At 48.0% G+C, this 21,691-nt stretch overlaps 10 protein-coding genes across 10 annotated transcripts; 7 read left to right on the top strand and 3 right to left on the bottom strand.

Moving 5' to 3' along the window:
• Positions 1–1,669: 1,669 nt before the first annotated feature.
• N7529_005134 (uncharacterized protein) lies at positions 1,670–2,576 on the bottom strand (the record flags this gene model as incomplete). The annotated part of the gene is made up of 2 exons (XM_057240661.1): positions 1,670–2,474; positions 2,527–2,576. The coding sequence occupies 2 exons, from the start codon at positions 2,574–2,576 to the stop codon at positions 1,670–1,672; spliced, it is 855 nt and encodes a 284-aa protein (XP_057099956.1).
• Positions 2,577–3,472: 896 nt separating this feature from the next.
• Positions 3,473–4,212, top strand: N7529_005135 (uncharacterized protein; the record flags this gene model as incomplete). The annotated part of the gene is made up of 3 exons (XM_057240662.1): positions 3,473–3,645; positions 3,704–4,010; positions 4,078–4,212. 3 exons carry the CDS (start codon positions 3,473–3,475, stop codon positions 4,210–4,212), a joined length of 615 nt encoding a protein of 204 aa, XP_057099957.1.
• Positions 4,213–4,693: 481 nt separating this feature from the next.
• On the top strand, positions 4,694–6,225 carry N7529_005136 (Zn(II)2Cys6 transcription factor; the record flags this gene model as incomplete). The annotated part of the gene is given in 4 exon segments (XM_057240663.1): positions 4,694–4,801; positions 4,860–5,324; positions 5,376–5,676; positions 5,687–6,225. 4 exon segments carry the CDS (start codon positions 4,694–4,696, stop codon positions 6,223–6,225), a joined length of 1,413 nt encoding a protein of 470 aa, XP_057099958.1.
• A 724-nt stretch (positions 6,226–6,949) lies between these two features.
• On the bottom strand, positions 6,950–9,685 carry N7529_005137 (baculoviral IAP repeat-containing protein; the record flags this gene model as incomplete). The annotated part of the gene is made up of 4 exons (XM_057240664.1): positions 6,950–8,984; positions 9,033–9,142; positions 9,194–9,490; positions 9,548–9,685. 4 exons carry the CDS (start codon positions 9,683–9,685, stop codon positions 6,950–6,952), a joined length of 2,580 nt encoding a protein of 859 aa, XP_057099959.1.
• A 410-nt stretch (positions 9,686–10,095) lies between these two features.
• N7529_005138 (phosphatidate cytidylyltransferase) lies at positions 10,096–11,664 on the top strand (the record flags this gene model as incomplete). Its single annotated transcript, XM_057240665.1, has 1 exon — positions 10,096–11,664. The coding sequence occupies one exon, from the start codon at positions 10,096–10,098 to the stop codon at positions 11,662–11,664; it is 1,569 nt and encodes a 522-aa protein (XP_057099960.1).
• A 486-nt stretch (positions 11,665–12,150) lies between these two features.
• Positions 12,151–12,990, bottom strand: N7529_005139 (DUF1115 domain protein; the record flags this gene model as incomplete). The annotated part of the gene is made up of 1 exon (XM_057240666.1): positions 12,151–12,990. One exon carries the CDS (start codon positions 12,988–12,990, stop codon positions 12,151–12,153), a length of 840 nt encoding a protein of 279 aa, XP_057099961.1.
• A 408-nt stretch (positions 12,991–13,398) lies between these two features.
• On the top strand, positions 13,399–15,621 carry N7529_005140 (Zn(II)2Cys6 transcription factor; the record flags this gene model as incomplete). Its single annotated transcript, XM_057240667.1, has 1 exon — positions 13,399–15,621. One exon carries the CDS (start codon positions 13,399–13,401, stop codon positions 15,619–15,621), a length of 2,223 nt encoding a protein of 740 aa, XP_057099962.1.
• A 683-nt stretch (positions 15,622–16,304) lies between these two features.
• N7529_005141 (uncharacterized protein) lies at positions 16,305–17,083 on the top strand (the record flags this gene model as incomplete). Its single annotated transcript, XM_057240668.1, has 2 exons — positions 16,305–16,899; positions 16,959–17,083. 2 exons carry the CDS (start codon positions 16,305–16,307, stop codon positions 17,081–17,083), a joined length of 720 nt encoding a protein of 239 aa, XP_057099963.1.
• A 441-nt stretch (positions 17,084–17,524) lies between these two features.
• On the top strand, positions 17,525–18,921 carry N7529_005142 (histidinol-phosphate transaminase; the record flags this gene model as incomplete). The annotated part of the gene is made up of 3 exons (XM_057240669.1): positions 17,525–17,610; positions 17,655–17,825; positions 17,877–18,921. The coding sequence occupies 3 exons, from the start codon at positions 17,525–17,527 to the stop codon at positions 18,919–18,921; spliced, it is 1,302 nt and encodes a 433-aa protein (XP_057099964.1).
• Positions 18,922–19,986: 1,065 nt separating this feature from the next.
• On the top strand, positions 19,987–21,525 carry N7529_005143 (putative integral membrane protein Pth11-like; the record flags this gene model as incomplete). The annotated part of the gene is made up of 2 exons (XM_057240670.1): positions 19,987–20,339; positions 20,409–21,525. The coding sequence occupies 2 exons, from the start codon at positions 19,987–19,989 to the stop codon at positions 21,523–21,525; spliced, it is 1,470 nt and encodes a 489-aa protein (XP_057099965.1).
• Between the last annotated feature and the right edge of the window lie 166 nt (positions 21,526–21,691).

Raw genomic sequence — 21,691 nt, forward strand, 5'->3', positions numbered from 1 at the left:
GATGCAGAAAGTGGAAAAAGGCATAGCGGTTAAGGACTGATTTGTGGGGAAGCTGAACCGCAGCAGGCATTAGGCCTAATCCGAGGCCTACTAGTTAGTACCTTTTGCTGTCCGGCCGAGGAATAATTTTTGCCGGACATCCAAAAACTGTGGCTATGTCAAAATGAACTCGAGATACTTTTATCGTGTTTTCAAGTTCGTCATACTTCAGAATATTCATATACGTCGAGATAATACCGGACTTTCAATAGAAAGCGAGTAGAGTTCAACTGGGTTCCTTATATGGTTTCACTGAATAAGCGCATTGAGCTTGCTATTTCAACATCGAACACCATTTGGCCGTTGGCCGCGATCTGAGATGTCTTGGGTCTGCCCCTCTGAAGGCATCTAAGGAATATCATCCTTTTTGAAGTCCTTGAGAATGCCAAGAATTGACACGCTGCAGTCCAACAGATTTTTTCAAAGATCCTGCAAGCCTCTATCACTAACCGCTACTGGCAGGAATATGGATGGATTTGGGCATCTGTTGGACTTAGGCTGAGAAAGAAGATTCTCCTCTAGAAGATTACTTCAATATAATACCCTTCATACCGTATAGAAGGCGGAGAAAGTCACTTACAATTATTTTAGTGCAATGGTCATATATATACAGTGTATATGTGGAGCCACAACTTAGGGCAAGATTTTTCATTGTGGATAGAGATGTGATAGTGATATGCATTTTAGGTATATCTTCACTGCAAACGCCGGGAATCCTGATCCTGATTAAGTACCCGGAGCCCGCCTTGTGGAGATGAGGGCTATATGGATACTGTAGAAGCCAATTGCATGTATTGTATGGTTCTTTCCAAGTTGGCTAACTTCTTAGCGGTTCAGCCTCCGGTTGGCACAGGTCAACCTTTCCCGTCTCCCCGGTTGGCGCAGCTGGTCCATTCAATGTGCTGCCCTAAGCCAACAGTTGGGAGTAAAAATTCTGGACCCGTGGACACACCTATAAGTTATTGAAATTAATCGTATATTACTATTAGTCGAGTCAGAATTGTGTTCCACATATTGTTTCTTAACTTATAGTGGCCGATTACAACGGTGTCCGTGTGCACCACCTCAACGTTGGAATCACATATTTCACTACAAAATGTAACTAGATATTTTATTGAATTTAACATTATAATCCCTCTTGTTTTCAATATTTCTGCTCATTTAATCATCCTAAATCCGATATCTATCTCTTGTTAATAGCTTTCAAATCACCGCTACCTCTTAGTCTTGCCTAGATTTATCATACACTTTGAGCCACGAAGGTCTTCGTCTGTACGAATAGATATATATATAGGCAATTTTATAGACTATCACTGCACCTATTCCTATCAGGAAGTATTCTATTTACTTTTGTAGACTTAGAAACGCCAGGGCAGCATTATGCAGCAACGTTACAGACAAAAAGATCCACAGGAACTTGCGACCTCGGGATTGGACAAAATCATGACCCCCGAACTACCTACGTAGGTATAAGTGGAAATCTGGCGCTTTGCAAATACTATTCCCGTCTGCAAGCGTTGCAGATTTAGGCGCTAAATGTGGGAGCAGCACAGTACTGGATGGTTGAGTTTACTAGAATCAAGATCATGGATGCTACTTGTTTAGATATAATTTCTTCAAATTTATCAGCTTAGTTGAACCATCCTTCCTGGTAGGCGACCCATGCCCCCAAAGTAAGTGTTTGCGTATACAACCATATGCTCAAGGCATCACAAGGACCCTGCACACTCCTGGAAAATACAGGCTGCGTTAAATCAAAGCATACCTGCAAGTACTCGAGGATGGAAGACTTGCGGACAACAATTTCCAACATATCCGGTGTCATGGTAGCTATGCGGCTCCTCCGTCGTGCCTTTAGATCAATCAATAGCAGGACAAATTGTTCTGCGCCTAAAGAACCAGCTGTTGCGTCTTCTTTGCTCCGCTTTTCCCATTGCAGAACCATTCTGCCTGGGTTTAAACTATCTCTGTTTTCGTCGCTGATAGTAAATCGGTAAGTGGGCGTCGATTGAGCGGGTCCTGTGCCTGCGCTGGCCTCCCAGCTGCATCGTGCATCGCGGAAATGAATAGTTGACGTCGTCTTGTCCTTCTGACACATTACTGCCACAATATCTTTCTGTAGAGTAGCACTGTCACCATACTGCTCCGCGCTGGAAAGATCCTTCGGTGTCCCGGTCAAATTGGTAATGTACGAGTCATCGAGAGTCGCATAAATATCACCTGTCCTCAGCTTGACTTTTTGATAAAAGTCGCCAGTCAATTTTGGCTTGCGAAATATTGGCTGCCATAGTTCTAGCACTGGTACTGGTCGGTGATTTTGAGCGAGTAGTTGGATTTGAAGAAGCAGCTTCGGAGCAAGACGAAGTGAGTATTTTGGTGCAGGTCGGGCGAGCTGGAAAATCACATGAATCTTGGTTTTTATGCTCCGAGACAGCCTAGAATATTTGTTAGACAATGTCAACGTTTTTTTCGGTGCGAGGCGCGTACCACTCTTCGCTTTTAACATCTTTTTCATAGACAACTGACTGCGAGCTCATACTGGGCTCTGGCCGCATGAAGATAAGGATATTTTGTTTCTACCTACCTCAGTGGAATATACAGAAATTTTGTTTCTTATTCACCGACCCATTGAATGCCTCGGGTATTCTTATAAATAGTTGGTTCTTGAACCTCGAATACTGAACAGACGATGCACGAACCTTGTTAGGGCACAGATTTAGGTGTGTCAAACGCCGATTTCAAGGCAGTGACATTTCCTCCCCTGCCTATCGCCGTCATAATAAGAGCTCCAGATTCCTGGAAAAAGTATGGCATGTTGTGATTGGCTCTTTTGTAAGATCGTGAGGTGGCCGTCGAACCACGCTCGAATATTTCCCAAAATGGCTAGGCGCCCTGTTTTCATTCGTTGATTTCTCGCCCCATAAAAAGCCCCACTTCGGGAAAGCCATGGATTTGGTTCCAGCATTCTATGCATCTATGAGGTTAAAACTTCGGTGTTAGTTCTTGCGGCTAGAAACCCTTTTGTTGTGGTTTTTTGTTATAATTGTCAGTTTTGATCCTCGTATATCAAATAAAGAGGCTGTATTTTCACTGGACCAGCTGGCAACACACAAATTAGGCAATAAATGAACGCTCTTCAGCCTACACTCGATCAGGCTATCATTGAGGACTCATGACTCTGGTCCACACCGCAGTACTTACCACCGGATTGTTGCCTAGTCCTCGGTGTCCTAAATTAGTATCAAATGAGCGCGCCTCGGAACAGATGCGAGCTCGATTCCTGGAGGTGAAACGTCCTCTCATACATGCCCATGTGGGCTTTGCGGAAGTATAAAGTGGCCGACAGTCCCATGAATGGGCTTTCACAGATACTACCATCTTCCTTTTCAAGAGCCTGCTATCTTCATCTATTGTTAAACCCCACCATCGAATCATGCGCTTCCTTCAACTGTTCTTCGTCTCGCTTGCCGCTGGCATCCTGCCAGTGAGGGCTTCAAGCTGCCGTTCATTCCCTTCTTCCATGATCGAATTCTCTTCTGAATTTAAACAACCAACTCCTCCTATGATCCAGGCCGAGTATGAAACCAATTTTATTCAACACAAGTGGTAGGCCATAAATACTGATGACCGCCCTACTTCTGTCGTCAAATTAACAGAGCAACAGGAATCAAAACCTATCACACATCACAACTGGCTTCATCAATAATTCGCCATCTCTGAATTTCGTTCGAGTTGACGAAGCCTTCGATGGTAACCTAGCATCGTCCTTCTTCAATTATGCCAATTCTACAAAAGAAGGTCTGGTGGACAACACTTTGACCACCTTTGATCACGAATCCAACAAGCCAACTGTATGGAGGGGATTCGTCAACTCGAACTTCCCTCTGTTCCCTGAGGACATACTAATCCAAAATGGTGCTGTTTTTGGCGGACTGGTCCGGCGACAATTCAACGAGGACTTTGTGGCAGCTGTAAGTAGCCTTTTTCGAGTTCGGCTTCAATTCAAACACAGTACTGAAGCTAAAAAAATATCATTAGTGGAATATTATGTACCAGGGAGTTATTCCTGTTACAGTTTTCGTGAGCAAGTGCAATATCATGGTCGGGTACGACTATTTTTCTCCTGGATTGCGTACCAGGGTTATTACTGAATACTTCAACATCAAAGTCTAAGCTGATTCTACACGATGGGATCATGGTTAAGCGTTTTTTTCAAGTCATAACCTCAGCATGGAAGTCAAGTGAGAGCTCTACAGTTTCTGCTGTAGTGCGGTTTCTATCATCGAATAATCAAGATTAGTCTGAATCGAGTCAAAGATCAACTGTCAGTTGTAAATTTTGCCGTAAATCACCTAATGTCCGATGAAAAAAATCTATTTTATTCGAGAAATAGCTTCTCATGTATAAGGAATTAGCGTCAAACTGCGCGCTGTGCTCGCGTTGGGTATTGTAGAGAGAAAATCAAGATAGAATCCCATCTCTTGAAAGTTGAGACTATTGAGTACTGGCCCGGCTCCAGTGCGGGCGGCTCTAGGCCAGTGGTCGGGCCAGGCAAGGTCAGAGTAGGGGTCACATGACAGGGCCAGGTAAGCCCAAGTCAGAGTTTTGCAGCCATTGTTGAAGAGTTGGATATTATTTCCTGGTAAATTGAATCATGTCATCGGATCTATGCATACAACCAAGCAAAATCTCTAAACGCACTATCGGGCCCCTAGACAAGCGCAAAATCACAACGCGCTGTCAGCCTTGTGCGAACAGGCGGGTAAAGGTTTAAGCAACTGGCACTCTGTTTCAATGAGTCAAACTTACATGATATACAGTGTGACGGGGGGCACCCCTGCGAAAGATGCGTCCGGACAAAGAAAACATGTGTGCGGCAGCAGCTAGAGCAAGCACAAGTGAAATTCGTCCATGCTTCGGGACATATGTTGTCTTACACAATTCCCATGCAAGTGCAGAAGCCTGATAACATCATATACCTGGATCATTTTGCATCCTTCCTTCAGAATTGCCACTTTAGCAAAGGGTTTGCTGCCACAAATGCAGACATAGTCACTATCATTGGCAAATACCCTCTGCTTCTACACATTGCTATCGCAATCGGAGCTTTGGATGCCGGTAGGAAGGGCTCTATCAGATCATTCGGTGAGCTAGAGTCTCCTCAGCAAATTGCGTTCCGGGCTTGTGGTAGATCAATACAAGATCTGCATTCGGCCATCTCGATGACGAATTCAGTCTTTAGAGATGACGTGTTGTGGTGCACGTTTCTCCATGGCCTTTTTGAGGTATAATTATATATATTCATATACCCCAAATTCTACTAACCATTTGCACAGCTGATAGCTGAAAGTTCGGGTCACTCATTCGCAAATCACATGGTTTTCGGCACGTCTCAAATGCTGCTCCTGCTAGACCCTACAACTCCGCTTTCGTTACCCACAAAGAGCTTGATCGATGCTTTTTGGATTCTTGAGAGTAACAGAGCTATTCTTTATGGCGACAATATTACCCTCGATCCAGATAAATATCAGTTGATTTCGACACGAGAAAGCTGGCCAGATACCTTGAAGAAAGTTCTCATGCTCATGACAGAAGCTTCCACATTTGCGAAAAGGCAAGTGAATTTTGCTATGATTGGTGAACGCAGCTAAGTCCTCTAGGCTTTTTGACTCAATCGAGAGCATTCCTCAAAAATTAAGATCCTTTGATCCCAAATTGGACGCTCTTGCTCTTGAAGGACTCGAAATTGAAGAAAGAGTTCTCAATTGGCAAGAAGGAAGCCATTTAGAAAGGTTGCCGATGGGGCCTTTTACGCAATTAGCTGTCATCGTTCACAACGCTCTTCTTTTATATCATTGCATGAACTTTACCTTTCATTCTTGCTGGATGACACGGTCAATCCCTCAGCTTAACCAGAGTCAAGTCGACAAACATGTCTCCACAATTTTGGATCTGTCTCAAACCCTTCTCTCGGGTACATGTATCCCCGCGGTTCTCTTATTGTTTCCTCTGCGAATGGCTGGAGCCCATGTTCTTGAGAGGCATGCACAGGGTAAAGTATTGGGGACCATTCGCAAGATACGGCAAAAAGGCTTCATCGTTTCAGATATAATCGAACTCGATTTGCAAGAGTTTTGGCACTACAAATTGGGGAAATTGACTAAGACGAATGAAATGCGAGTATAAGGTACCAGCATCTTGAGAAGGAAAGAAGGATTTAAACCTTCGAAGCAACCTTAGATGGATTAGCTTGATGGGCTTCCAGCATAATAGTCTACTATCTTTACTTGATAGTGCTCTAACATTACTCAATGTCTATATATTAAAAGAGATTCTTGGGCTATATACCTTTTGGCAGATTCTCGAATGAAGTGGCTAAGGTAGTCGCAGAAAGAAACACGAGGGCAGTTAGGCAAGTCCTCCAGTGGCCAAATATTAACTGCCCCTTTATCTTTGGCGTATTTTTGTATTGATTACATTATAAACCTCGAGACAGGAGCTAATTTGCTAACTTTGAGTCTGCCTGCCTGTCGGAGAACATACCTGACCGTACATCGCAAGACTTTGTTTTAAGTTTAAACGAAGCTAATGCAAATGCATATTGATCATACGCTCACTGGACCTACTTTCTTTAGCTTAAATACAATATCATCAGCAAGGACTAATCAATTGCTCTGAACAGGCAGTGTTGGTATTTAAACATCTCTCAATTTACAATACGTAGTACAGCTTTCATCCTCGCATAGGTGCCTGAATTCTGCCCGAATATATGTTCTGAGATTCGTCAATCTGCATGTGCATTGTTCAATTAAATTTGTGATTCTAAACTTCAAACAGTGATCCCACAACACCTAAAATAACACCTATCATGCAAGTTCATATCGTTTGAAAGTTCCGTGCAACTGTTGGTCTAGTCAATGCACTCGATGGCTTCGAGCCGCTGCATGGCCCGGCCGCCCTCCTTCTCAAATTGACCGACAAGTCGTTCACATTCTCTCTTCAATCGTTCTTCGCCGTTCTTTGCATTCCACGCGATCCATTCTTGAACTGTCATTTTCTTCTCCGGGCTGGTCAATCCACCTTTCATACCCTTGAAGAGCCCAGACAGATCAGCATTCTCCTTATCGCTGGCTTCTCCAAAGAGCGCTTCATCAATATCCACAGGTGTCCATGGTTGGCCTGAAGGCCCAAACCCAGGATTGGCATTGCGCTTAGATGGTGATGGAGTGTTATTTGCCATAGGGGCTCGGAACTCGGGGTGTTTGGGTGTAGACTGAGCTGGCGGACGCGATGCCGTAGGCCGTGACGATGGGGGCCGGTTCTCCGCATCCGATGATTGCGGGGATGGTGAGGGCGTACTTCGGTGGGTTGATGGGAGGGGCGAGACTGCACGGTCAGACCGTTTAGATGTTCGCCGAGGCTCGCGGATTTCATTGGGTGAGCTTTGACTAGCAAAACTCTCTGCAAAATGCTCCTCTTGGGGAATATCGCTATACCGCTTGGTGGTCTTTGGCGGCAAGCTGGGCGTCTTGCGATGTGACGAATGTGGCTCAGACGAGAGCGGTTGAGGAGGTGGAGAGAGCTGTTGAGGTTTGACCAGCTGAAGCTGATCAGGCAGATCATCCGCATCTTCAAACTCGTCGTCTTGTTCATCAATTGTCGATTCGGCGTCATAATGCTCTTCGACTGGTGGCACAGGAACCGGAGTTGCCTCTGCCTTTTTTTCTGATTTCTTGGGCTTCTTTTCTTTGGTCGAGGTGGCTTCCTTCTTCTTGGAGCTCTTTTTAGTCTCAGCCTTCACCGCCGGTTCTTCGGCCACTGGCGCTCGCTCAGCCTGCTTGTCCATAATTTCAACAGATATGGAGGATTCATAACGCTCGGGCTCATCTCCATCATCTGCGACCAGGGCGTTTAATGATCGCCGACCCTCTGGTGATTCCGGTTTAATCGGCTCCTCGGCCTTTGTTTTCTTTGCTCCTTTTTTCTTGGGTACTTTCGCCGTCTTGACCTTGGGGGCTGGCACTTCAAGTATGTCATCAATGGTTTCCACGGGATCGTTTGGATCTGACTTATGGGCATCGGCATCATCTACCTGATCCTGCATAGTAGGCTCAGGAGATTGAGTCACAATTTTGGACTTTTTGTTTGACTTTGTCTTCTTTGATACCGGTGACTGTTCTGGTACAGACACAGCCTCTGGCTCAGCAGGCTCAGGAATATCTTCCTCCAGGCCTGCTTCAATCTCTGCATCAATCTCCGAGTCACGGGGTACCCGGGCTTTTGGTTGGGCTTTTGAAGTAGCAGACACACCAGAGACCTTGCGAGATTTAGACGCGCTCTTCTTTGTAGGCTTGCGACCCCTCTTGTGTTCTTCATCCGAGACCACCTCATCTCTAGGCTCTGCATCCGCCATCACATAATCACAGTGTTCATAATCGTAGTTGCGAGCAATGCTACTGCTCCGTGTTTTCGTTGCTCGTCTTTTCGCTGGAGGTTCTGCAGGTGGCTGTGGTCGCTCTTTCTCTTCTGAATAAACCGGCTCCGGTTCATCCTTGATATCTTCGCTGACTCGCTTCTTCCCTCTGCCGACACGCTTGGTCTTTGCAGGCTCTGGCTGAGCAACTTCTTCGATTTCGCCCTCAACTTGGTCTTCGACCTCTGTTGGCTCCTCTTTCTTGTTCTTGGTGGCTTTCGATTTGCCTTTGGTTGTCTTCTTCGTAGATTTTGATTTGGTGGTGGCTTGCGACAAAATACTCTGATCCATTGAGTCATCCATATCCATGTCGGGGGCTTCAGATGTGACTGTGCCGACGGATTGGGTGGAAAGTCGAGAAGAGGCCTTAGACACCCGAGGCTTCTTGGTTTTTGAGCCTTTGCCCTTCTTCCCTGGGGGTTGGGCAAATACAAAGAAAGAACAGTCTGATGAGCGACGGTAGTGTTCGTCACTGGGCAGGTTAGCGCAGTCTATCTGGGAAAGAGCGATCAGTACGTACAATGGATCGTCCTTGGGCTCCCAGCCATCCAAAGACAGCTTGCAGTATACACAACTGGCCAAGTCATTGCTTTCCTCTGTTGGGCAGAAATACCATCCACCTTCGACCATCTGTCCATATTGTGAGCTTCAATCAAGGAGATGATGAAATTCCAGCATTACCTTTTCTGACTGGCACACCCAACCTCGCTTCCCGTCATGTGGCCATGCGGAACCAAATGTCGCTAGTCGCGCTTGTGTGATGCGATCGCCTGTAGGGTCTTCAATCGAGGCGGGGTTGGAACTGCCCTGTTGGATGTCCATCATAATGGCCCATCCGCAATCGGGTGCATGCTTGAGATGTTCTGTTATGGGATTGTCATCTTCCTCCCACCCATCCAGCGCCCGGTGGCACTCGAAACATGTTGTGTTGTCAGGATTTGTTTCGTATGGTTTATAGTAGAATCCAGCGTGCGCCAACTAGAATCTTAGTCAATCATTTTGAGTCCAATGTGAGGCCTCTAATCCTTCACGTACCTCAGCCGGTGAAGGTCGCTGGTGCGGCCATGTGATTGCTTTTGGTGTTTTTGTGCCTGAAGATCTGCGCTTTTCCGGCTTCAACACCATGTCGAAACTGGCTAGGCGGGCCGCAAAAGTATCCATTTCGGAGCTCATGGCATCTGATAAGAGCAGTTTTAGATGATATCACTGAGGTTGCGACATGCAGAAGCACCTATGTGGGAAATTTAGGCGTAATTCGGTCGAAGGTGCCGCTATTGTCGATCTCCGCGTCTGTTTACTTCCGTTGTTATGCAAACACGCGCGTTCACGTGACCACTTACTCAGCACCCGAAAAGGAAAGCAGGACGGGGTACGTCAGAGCCGGAAATGTTGAGGGAACCTTTCCACTTCAATTCAATTCACTCCTTTGTTCTCTATGGGGAACGTCGATGCTCCTTGATTTTTCTCAATTACTGCGCTCCGCGCTCCGATCTCTCTCACCCAACTCACAGTTATGCCGGGAGTAACAGTATGTTAGATCTCCATCTCTACCCGATGATCTCAATCTCACACTTATTTACAAGATGGTTGCTTCTCGGGGAGCTAATCCCCGCTCTCTGTGGCGTACTCGCATTTCCATCGCATCTCCCCGATTTGTTTCGGTTTCGGCCCGCACTCTGTCAATCAATTGTCGCCAGATCACTCCCTATAATGGCCGACGCTCGGCAAGTCGGACCGCTTCGACATCACAATTGCTACGCAAAGTTTCTATCAGCCAGTCATCATTCTCGACATCGTCATCTTCACTTTTGCCTGACTCTGATTGGGACCACAACCCGGATCTCTCCATCTCCAATTTCTCCGACCTTCCGTCCAAAGACTTCGGAGTCAATCAGCACATGATTATAAACCAAGAGTTCAAGGAGGCTTTGCGAATGATCCTTTGGCAGTTCAAAGCACCAATTAGATACGCCTTTGCCTATGGATCAGGTGTGTTCCCACAAAATGGCAGCACCGCCCCGTCTAGCTCGTTGCACCCCTCGGCACCGACGGCCATCCAGAATATGCAACAGGGTTCCGGGAAGATGATCGACTTTATTTTTGGAGTTTCTTACTCCCAACATTGGCACGACCTGAATCTAACCCAACATCGTGATCATTATTCCGGGATGGGGTCACTTGGCTCGTACATGGTTTCCCAAGTTCAAGACCGCTTCGGCGCCGGCGTCTACTTCCACCCTTATATTACTGTGAACGGAACAATGATTAAGTATGGTGTGGTCAACCTTGATACGTTATGCCGGGATCTCACTCAGTGGGACACCATGTATCTTGCCGGTCGTCTGCACAAGCCCGTCAAGATCCTGCGCGATCACCCTAAGGTGCGGTTAGCGAACCAAATGAACTTGTTGTCTGCTCTGCGAGTTGCACTGCTGCTGCTACCGGAAAGATTCAGTGAGTTTGAATTATACAGCACAATCGCAGGAATGAGCTATATGGGAGATCTGCGGATGGCCCTCCCAGCCGAGGATCCCGCTAAGGTACGGAATATCGTTTCGGGGCAAATGGCACACTTCCGCCGTTTGTATGCGCCACTCATCCAGAATCTGCCCAATGTCACCTTCCAGGATCCTCGTTGCAGCAACGAGGATTGGATTGATGACGAGAACGCTATTTTGGCCATGGCCCAGGACATGGACCCGGTAAAGCGTGGTAATATGGTTCGCCGCCTGCCTGAATCTTTCCGACAAAAGCTATACTTCCAATACCAGTCTCGCTATCAGATCCCGCGGGCCGAGTTCGACCAGATGATAAAGGAGAACAGTGACTCCGAGGAAATGCTTCGACGACCCCAAGGAGGTCCTTTCGAGAGACGGATTGCCCGCGATGACTCCCTTCAGGAGGAGGTCGCCAGGTCTATTGAGAAAACCATCCGCTGGCCCAGCACTGTTCAGACTATCAAGGCGCCTTTGACAGCCGGTCTTGGCAAGAGCTGGACCTACCTGAAAGAGAAGCGCGACAAGCACAAGAAGTCTCAGATGGCCAAGGCGGCTGCATTAACTGAAAAGTCTACTGAGGCCAGTAAGCCAGCCGAGGAGCCCAAACCCTCGGAGACACGGAAATCGGAGATTAAGGAGACTAAGCAGGAGTAGGCGTCTGGAGACCCATTTAAAGGACATTCCTACGTTGCAGATATGAGGCATACGGGGGCGTTGTGGATTTTTTTGTGGCCCTGTGTCGAATTTCATCGATGATGCATCTAGCATCTAGCATCCGTGTTTCGACAGGAAATACTTATGCAGACATCTAACCAAATACATACAGCTTATAGAATTTCAATTTGTCAAATAAAACATTTTTTCTTTCAGCTTCATCCGGTCTTGGAAGCATTCACTTGCCCTCTCGCTACAAATGTCCATTTCTATCTGCTTAAGTACAGGCGACTTAAATATGGGGTCTGGTCCTAGCTACGCCTGGCAGATCTGGCCCCAAGCCTTCGCCTGCAATTTGGCAAATTCCCCAGGTTTGCCATATGAGAGCAAGATCATAAAATACCGATGTACACTCAGGGTAGTTGGGTGGTGCCCGATTATCATTATATAAGTTCTTCATCAATGCGATATACAGGAGCATGGCATTTAGAATATCACTTTCTCAAACGCCTCTTGTAGCCCTTTGTTTCCCAGCCAAGCCTCCAAAGCTTGCATATCCCCACGATTGGCCCGCTGACCACCTCGTTCTCCCAACGAGTCCGTGATTTCCTCCATTCCAGAGAACACTCTCTGAACATCCTCTGTCTCTCGAAACCTTTCGCTGACCTTCTTCTGATGACTCGGAATGTCACCCCAAGAATGCGTCTTAATGAAGCTCATATATGAATCGACATCGGACGAGGTCCCCTCGAGACACAACACGCCCGGCTTCCCGGCCAACACAAAGCCCGTCAGACCATAAGCTGGTGCAAGATTGACCATGTCATCTCTCTTTTTACGCGTTGACAGAGAAGGGAAATAAAACCAGACTCGGGCAATGGGCCCTTTGTTCGTTTCTTCTGAGGTCACAGTGTGGCTTTGCTTATTTTCAAGTAAGCGGGTTGCTTCTGCTTGGATGTATTCGAATACTTCTAAAGCATCTTCGCCTTGTGGTATTGAGGCCGTGATACCTGCCACCTCGGCTCTGGACATCCAATCTGGTTGTCGGAGTGAAAAGCTCAAGGATGGTGGCTGGTCAATCGTTCCTGGGTCTTCACATTGTAGTGGTACGGTGACGTTGACCCGGATGGTTCTTTCTCCGTCTGCAATTGGCAGACAGACAGCAAGAGAGATGCTGGGTGGGATTTTATTGGGTATTGAGTCTGAATCCTCGCACCAATTCCGTAGTTTCTCCACGCACTGTGTTGTGGATTCAGGGATTTCTAGCTCGCCTGGAGATGGAAACATCGCTGTTAGAAGATCAATTGTGGACAATTGAGACTCCATGATGTCCACTGGCAGGATTGATGGTTCTTTTGTAGCCATCGTGCATATAATAACTGTCCGAAGAACCAGTATCAAAAACTTGGCAGTGCGGATTTATTGGCCAATTGAGCATAGATAAAAGTGATTCCTAATGGTGAATCAACACGAAACAATATTAAGGCTTAATAGATATTGAGAATCAAGAAATGCCCAACGTTCAACAATGTTGACCTCGAACAATATTCCAATGTCTTTTTGAGGCCAAAATAGTGCTTATGGTGTGCTTATCTAATGAGCATCAGGTCGGAAGAGCTGACCACCCCTAGACATCTATTCATCCTGAGACATTTGGAATTATGAAATTATATAACATCCGTTTTTTTCATGTTTGACTTTGCTTCGCATGTGGAATGGTAATCTTGAGTCGCTATGACTGCCCACTCTCGTACATCGACCGGAGATGAGCGCCAAACAGCCCCGCAACGCCGCCAGAAACGAGCCCAGGTAGCCAGAGCGTGCGATGGCTGTCGTCTTCGTCGCACGAAATGCGACAATAAGACCCCGTGTTCAAATTGCGTCGCAAAGGAACGAATTTGTAGTAACAGCGGAGCACCGAAAGCATCAACTCTCACCCAGGCCTCCGAGGAGATCGAGTCACTCAAGCGCAGAGTCAAGCAACTAGAAGCAGAGCTGAAACAGCGTTCCAGCGAGAATATTAATCTTCCTACGCCGACAGGGTCGTCTTCATCGCCGGCCCAGTTTTTCACGAGGAGCGATAATGAATACCGAAATCCGAAGAACTGTTGGGGTGGCATACACCTTCGACCAGCGCGTTCTTCTAATGAAACATGGCTTGGTGCATCATCACTACATTTTTTCATTCAACGTCTTAGCATTTTTTTGGCATTTAACTTTCAACAAGCACACTCTACACAGCAGCTGCTTCCCATCTCAGCAAGTGATCACCATTTGCTCGACAGGCCAGCAGCGAGATCCAATGAAGACCCAACAAGGCGGCTGACATCTTCAGCAGAGCTTCCCACAACGGGTGTCTATCTAAAACCCACACAAGAAGAGTATTTCATAGATCTTTTCTGGCATACCTACCACACTTCCATGTTTCCAATCTTGGACGAAACCCAATTCAAAGATCATTACCAGTCCCTTTGGGTAACAGGTGGCAAGGAAAGAAACCCTTCCGCCCTTGTCGACATCGTCATTGCCATGTGCATGCAGTACGGTATTTCAACACTTCCCTCAAACGCTCAGGGTACTCTTGTAGAAGGCAAAGACGCCCTGGTCGCCGGCCGATGGCATTATTGGCGTGGACAGACGCTCCTCGCATATGAACTTGAGAGTCCGTCTTTGTCGACCCTACAATGCCATTTGCTCTGCGCAATATATCTTTGCGGTGGATCCTTCCACAACATGATGGACACTGCCGTCGGGCTATCTGTGCGCACCGCTTACATGCTCGGTATCCACCAAGACCCTCCGCATGATATGCCAGAACGGGAACGCGAGATGAGAAGACGCTTGTGGTGGGCGGTCTATTTAATGGATAGCAAGGCGGGCATGAAACTTGGTCGTCCTTTCATGCTGCGTGATTCGCATGCCATGCCTTCCTTACCCAATGATAGTCTCGATGCTGCGAGGACATCGGGCTCTATATTTGCTCCTATCGGCGATGAGGCTACTTGGCTGAGTTTTAACTTGCACCAAGTAAAACTCTACATGAAAGTACGGGCAGCCTATACATGTTTCTATGACCAGGATCTGCATTTGTCCAACGGCCAGATAGTTTGGGATGATTCCCACGCCTTGGAAACCAGTGCAGAAGCCTTAACCCACCATATCCAGGGTCTCCAGGAATGGACTGACAACGTGCCCGGCGCTCTAAAATTAAACCGCCAAAACAACGGCAAACCCCTTTCCACAGATGGCACAGGTCTGTCGATCGAGCAATTCGCCCCTCTCTGGCTCCAGCGCCAGCGCGTGCTTCTCGAAATCACATACCACCACCTCAGTACTAATATATATCGGCCGCTTATCTCCTTTGGCTCAAAACCACACCCGGGTACATTGGCAGAAGAAGTCGCGATGCAATGCGCATCCCACGCAATCATGCTGTCGAAAATCACACACCAGGTTCTTACAGAAACACTTATTCTTGATGGGTGGCATGAAGCCTTCCATTATCAATGGAATGCTGCAATGACGCTGATCGGCTTCGTGGTGGTGTATCAACACTCCTCGCTGACTACAGAAGCTAGAGCCGCAGTGGATCTGGCAATCAGCGTCTTTGATAATTTTGGCGCTAAGTTTTCTGTTGCTGTGAATGCCGCTAAAATTGTGCGAGAGCTTTGTCTCAAGGTTGATATCTTGGTACATCATAGCCAGCTTCAAGTTGGTTCTTTGAGCGAGCTTGACATGGGTTCTATGGACAACTCCGTGGATATTTCCGATGACTTCATGTCTAATAGTTCCTTTTTTACCTCTTTGGGTGGGAGCTCGGGTCTTTCTAAGACTGGCTCGGTTGATGTTTCGGAGTTCAACTTTTTCGACATGGCTGTGGATATTGATTTCTGGAATAGTGTTGACACGCTATGGCCGGAATTTGACAATCTGGCTGGACAGCAAATAAGTGCATGAGATATTCAAATGAAAGGAGAGACTGAAAACATAATTTAAAATGCAAATTCTCCGATTCTTGGAAGGGCTCTACTGAGTGCTAGTCATTGTCGACGAGGCGAAACACCTGCTGTGGATCGAGAAACCCTCATTTGTTTCTAGAACCAACCATATATTTTCCCCTTCTAAGCAGAAAAAATAGTCCTCCACCGATAGCAATAAGGAGTTAGTTCTTACTGTATTGATTTCAGATATATGACAGCAATGCATGATCTACTGAACTCCGGATCCGGGCAATCGGAGTTGCGGAGTGTGTGTGTGTTAACACCACTTCGACCGAGAACAAGGGGGATGTCCGAAAAAAAATTCCGGAGATAACATGATTATACAAGCTTTTAGAGTACACAATCCTTCCATGAATCATCGAGACCTGGCGAATAAGCCACTCAGCGGAGCCACGGAGTGGTGATGGTGGAGGAATCGCCGGAGTTGCGGAGTTTGTATGGGAACGCATGGACCGTCAGCCCTAAGTATGCAAAGCCCAAGTATGAGCAGCAAGTCGTCAGCAATTGGAAAAGAACATAAATACAGAGATGTCTGTCCTCTCAAATCCTCATCAACAACAATTCCAATCTCACAACAAAGCATTCCATTCCAACCTCAGAACACCCAGTTCAATCCATTCCAATCAAGTCAAAGTCAAGATGTCTCCCGCCCGCAAAGCCCTCATCAGCATTACCTCCGCGCAAGCGACCCTCTTCCAAGGCAAAGAAACAACAGGCCTCTTCATCAGCGAAGCCCTGCACCCCTACAACGTCCTGGTAGCCGCAGGATTCGAAGTGGATCTCGCCTCCGAAACAGGAAGCTACACGGCAGACTGGCTCTCCCAGCAACCGGACTTCCTGAACGGCGACGACCTCGCCACCTGGAACGATGTCAACAGCGAGTTCCGCCAGAAGCTGGACAACATGCCCAAGGCGTCTGAGGTCGACGGGTCCCAGTATGGTGTTTTCTATGCCTCGGCTGGCCATGCCGCTTTGATCGACTATCCCACTGCTAGCTCTTTGCAGAAGATTGCTGAGCAGGTCTGGGCTAATGGCGGTGTTGTTGCTTCTGTTTGTCATGGTCCTGCTATTTTTGCGAATATTCTTGATACTGCTACTGGGGAGCCGATTATCAAAGGACGCACCATTACCGGGTTCACTACTGAGGCGGAGAATACGATGGGTATTATGAGCGATTTGCGCAGCTGGGGTGGTGAAATGGTTGAGGAGCTTGCTGTCAGGCTTGGTGCGAAGTGTGAGTTTGTCCTATGGTCGAATATAATGCTGCGGTTCTAGTACTGACTTTGGTTATAGACGAGCGCTCTGCGGGAATTTGGGATGACTTCCATGTCGTTGATGGCCGTCTAGTTACTGGCCAGAATCCTGCCAGTGCTGGATCAACTGCTAAGGCTGTGGTTGAAGTTTTTGAGACACTCTGAGTGGGCTAGATGTGATGAAGTAGTATTTGTTGCATAGACTTTTTGTTGTTTTGCACTGCGTTGATAAATTATGAATCTCATTCTTTAAGAAGCTCTACCTATCTCTATTCTCAAATATATTAAGCGCATATAGATATGCACTCGAGATGTTCCCTCGCGACAGCTGTAAATGTGGAAGCTTGTAGCCCTAATCAACCTCGAGGGATCAAAACGGGAAGAGGACAAGTTCAGCAATTCAACATCTACATCATTGTATGTAAATAAATAGATAATTTAAATTATGAAATACAATAATTTATATGGATGTGGAGTTACAATGTAACAAAATCAGAGTGACTCCGATATATAGATCGGCATTTGACTCATAAAGTTCCCGAGACAAAACCCCCCACCCCGCCACTTTAACTCGAACTTGACCTTGAACCTCCATTGACACACACAATGGCATCACAAACCTCCCCATTCAATTTGGCCACTTGTGCCCGCCCTAATATTCTGGCATTGCAGCCTTATCGATGCGCCAGAGAGTATGTCGCCCTCTCCAATCCACAGAACCAAGCTAATGAGTCAGTGACTACAAAGATGATGGGACCAATGTTCTCCTCGACGCCAACGAGAATGCTTTTGGCCCTGGTCTGGCCTTGAACAGCGAAGGCGCATTGCAAGCCTCGAAAAGCGGCGATGCTACCGGTGCCTCCCAGCCCGAGATCGATTTCCTAGGCTTGAACCGCTACCCCGATCCGTGAGTACATGCTACAATCGCATGGGACAGCCCATCTAACAAAAGCCCCAGTCACCAAATCGAACTGAAGCAGCTCTTCTGCAACCTCCGCAACACCCACCACCATACCCCCAAGACCCTCCTCCCCGCGCACATGTTCTGCGGCGTTGGTTCAGATGAAGCCATTGACGCACTCCTGCGCTGCTTCTGCGTCCCCGGCAAAGACAAGATTCTCACCTGCCCCCCAACCTACGGCATGTACAGCGTCAGCGCGCAAGTTAACGATGTTCAAATCGTCAAAGTCCCACTAGACGCCACAGACGGCTTCCACCTACAACCGGAGAAAGTCAACGCAGCGCTCTCCGCCGACCCCTCCATCAAACTGGCCTACATCTGCTCCCCGGGCAACCCAACAGCGAACCTCATCCGCAAAGAAGACATCCGCAAGGTCCTCGAGCACCCGACCTGGAACGGCATCGTCGTTGTAGACGAAGCCTACATTGATTTCGCGCCCGAAGGCTCCAGTCTCGCCGAATGGGTCACCGAATGGCCCAACCTCGTCGTCATGCAGACGCTCAGCAAAGCATTCGGCCTCGCAGGCATCCGCCTCGGAGTAGCCTACACAAGTCCCGAAATTGCGCTCCTCCTCAACAGCCTCAAAGCCCCCTACAACATCTCCAGCCCGACAAGCGCGCTCGCCTCGGCGGCACTCACTGCCCCCAACATGGCCGTCATGCACAACTATCGCACGCAGATCATTGCCCAGCGCGACCGGCTCCTCCGTGAACTGCCTACGGTGCCGGGTGTGGGTCAGTTCCTCGGTGGGTCGGATGCGAACTTCTTGCTAGTGCAGATTCTCAATGATAAGGGCCGACCGTGTAATGTTACTGCGCTTGCGGCGTATGAGGGGATGGCGGAGAAGAGGGGCGTTGTTGTAAGGTTCCGAGGGAAGGAGCTGGGTTGTGAGGGTTGTCTTCGTATTACGGTTGGTACGGAATCGGAGGTTACGAAGTTCCTGCAGGAGTTGCGGGTTGTGTTGGGGGGGTTACGTGACGGGGCTGGTATCGCTCTGGATGAGGAGGCGCGGGAAGAAGAGGCGGCTGCTGTGGTTGGATGAGGACTGCGCGATTAATTATCATAAGGTTTGGGAGATAACTCCTGATCCTTTGGGGCGAAACTTATCATTTCATCCATGGGTGTCTATCTGATAGATAGCACAACCAACCTATTTAACTAGGTAGAGGACTATTTAGTTCGATCATAGAATCATAGAGTACGGAGTACGGAGTCCATACCTAGTCCACATTGCAGCCACATAATAGGTTCAATGTAACTCGCTTATCAACTCAAGTCATTGGCTCGATACTTGTATACAGCCCTGTCTCTCCCGAGGTCTCTTACAATCTTGTAAGGGATGTAATCGGGTACATGTGTCTGTAGATGTCACACCATAGTCCAACAGGGTAATAGTCCACGTGTAATATACTTTTCTCAATTCCCCTTACTTTGGAGATTTTATATCCGATGAATTTATAGTATTAATTAGTGTTATATAGCTACAGAGTACAAAGTGCTAAGGATCCCAGAGTCAAATAGCCAAGGCCGTTTCCCCCCGTTACCAATCCCCGCAAAATGTCAATTAGAGCAATCATGGATTATTGGGCTAATGGTCCTTTTTCCTTTTTCGCCATGATAATCCTGGACGGAGTAACTCGAGACTACCTACCTAAGTACGGAGCACGGAGCAAGTATAATAACATTGTAAGCTCACCGACATATCTGACTCGCTTAAAAAAGATCTAATTGATCGGATATTATATGACTTGTCTAGAACATAGTGTCGTCAAAAAGCCCAGCCCTGGAGATTAATCAGTCCAATATCACTGGTAAACCCGCACTTTCTTATCTGTGGCTCAATATACACTTCTGCTTGATTCTTGAGTTTCCCTTGGGTTTCCCCTCTCTTCGCTCTAAAAGGCAACTTATAGAACATTTGAAAGTTGAACTTCTTAATTCTCCCCAATTCTCCCCTTACTATCATTATATTACCACATCCCACATCTCCCAGAATCGATCTTCAATTTAGTCTCAGCGATCTGCCCCCCATACCCGTTACCCTAACTCCACTCTTCGGCACAGCCATGTAAAGCATCGCCCTGCGAGTTACTCGGTATCGGGGATCATGGCCGACATGTTGATCGCGCGTAATATCTACCCCGACAGCCCACCTGCTATGCAAACCAGGCTCCAGATCAATCCGACTCTGATGATGAGCTGGTGGGCTACGGGCTTTTCCTTGGCCATCATTATCGTGCGCCTATTTGGCCGCTACATTCGCGTCGAACGCTTCTTTCCAGAAGACAAGGTTATGATGATCAGCGTCATTCCCTTGACCATTCGTATGGTCTTAGTGCACTTCGTTCTCGTCCTGGGAACAAACAACACCACAACGACAGGCTTGACCGAACAAGATATCCTAAATCGCGAGCTGGGGAGCAAGCTGGTTCTTGCCGCGCGCATCTTCTACGCAATCTTGTAAGACATGACCTTCCCAAGCTCTACCTGCTATCCTATAAAACAACTCAATCTAACGACCCCTCCCAGCATCTGGACAGCCAAAGTGACAGTCTGCGAATTCCTCAAAAGAGTAACAGGGCTCCGCTGGCGCCGTTCAACAACCCTCTTTCTGAACTTCATCTCCATCTTCCTCTTCTCAACCCTCGTCGCCGTGGTAATCGCCACTCTAGCCGAATGCCAACCCTTCACCCACTACTGGCAGGTCGTCCCAGACCCAGGCCCAAGCTGCCGCACAGGCTACGTGAACCTGATAACAATGGGCACCTGCGACGTAATAACAGACCTCCTCCTCGTCGCCTTCCCAGTCCCCATCATCCTCCTCGCCCAAATGCCCCTCAAGCGCAAACTCGCCCTCGTCATCCTCTTCGCCCTCTCCCTAATCCTAGTCGCCATAACATCCTACCGCGTCCCCTCAGTCATAACCCACTCCGGCTCCCAACAATACCGCTCCCTCCTCGCCTCCCTCGAAATCCTCGCCGCAACAGCAGTCTCAAACGTCCTAGTAATAGGCTCCTTCGTCCGCGACCGCGGTATCAAAAAATTAAAATACAAACGCGCTCACGCGGACGCCTCAATCTCAGAATCAATGGACAAATCCTTCCGCAGAAATACTATCATGCAGAACCAGTGGGGCTCGGACTCGGACCTTGCCTCTGGTCTCGGCATCCGTCTAGACCCAGAAGCTTATGCCCTCCCGCCCACTCTCCCCCTCGCAGTCGCCCGCACAGGCTCAATAGACCCGTCCTGGTCTTTCCGCTCCCGCGATGATGACGACAACTCCTCCGACAGCGGAGAGTTCAAGGCTCCCCACGAGTACCTCCGCACATCCCAGTCCCCCCGAGACCGCGACCTCCCGTCTCCGCGCCGCGTATCGTTCTCAGATGTCGGCGGCTTGCTGAAGAAGCCACTCCATGAGAAGCCCGGCCATGCACGCTCCCAAACTCTTGCTCCGCCTGAGGTGGCGCAGCGCCGCGGCGGGAGTAGGGCTTTTTTGGAGGACTTGGGGATCTTTGGGCTTGGGGTTGCGCCAGCGGCTTTGGCGCGGCGGGCGGCCGGGTCGGGATCTGGGTCTACGGAGACTGAGCTTGATACTGGTGTTGAGTTGCAGGATGTTGGGGGGCTGTTGTCGAGGCCGAGGTCTTGAGTATATAGTATGATGTTATGTGATATGATGGGTGTCTTTGTATGGACTGAGTTGGTGGGCTTTTTGGGAGTTTGGTCTTGGACGTCTTTGTATACCCGATCCTGTGTATCTGTCTTTCTTACTGCCTGCCGGTTTTTCATTCCCCTTCTTGCGTTGGTAGCGTTGG

The sequence above is a fragment of the Penicillium soppii genome (genome assembly GCF_028829465.1).
Source record: "Penicillium soppii strain IBT 18220 chromosome Unknown utg000004l, whole genome shotgun sequence".
Classification (NCBI taxonomy): domain Eukaryota; kingdom Fungi; phylum Ascomycota; class Eurotiomycetes; order Eurotiales; family Aspergillaceae; genus Penicillium; species Penicillium soppii.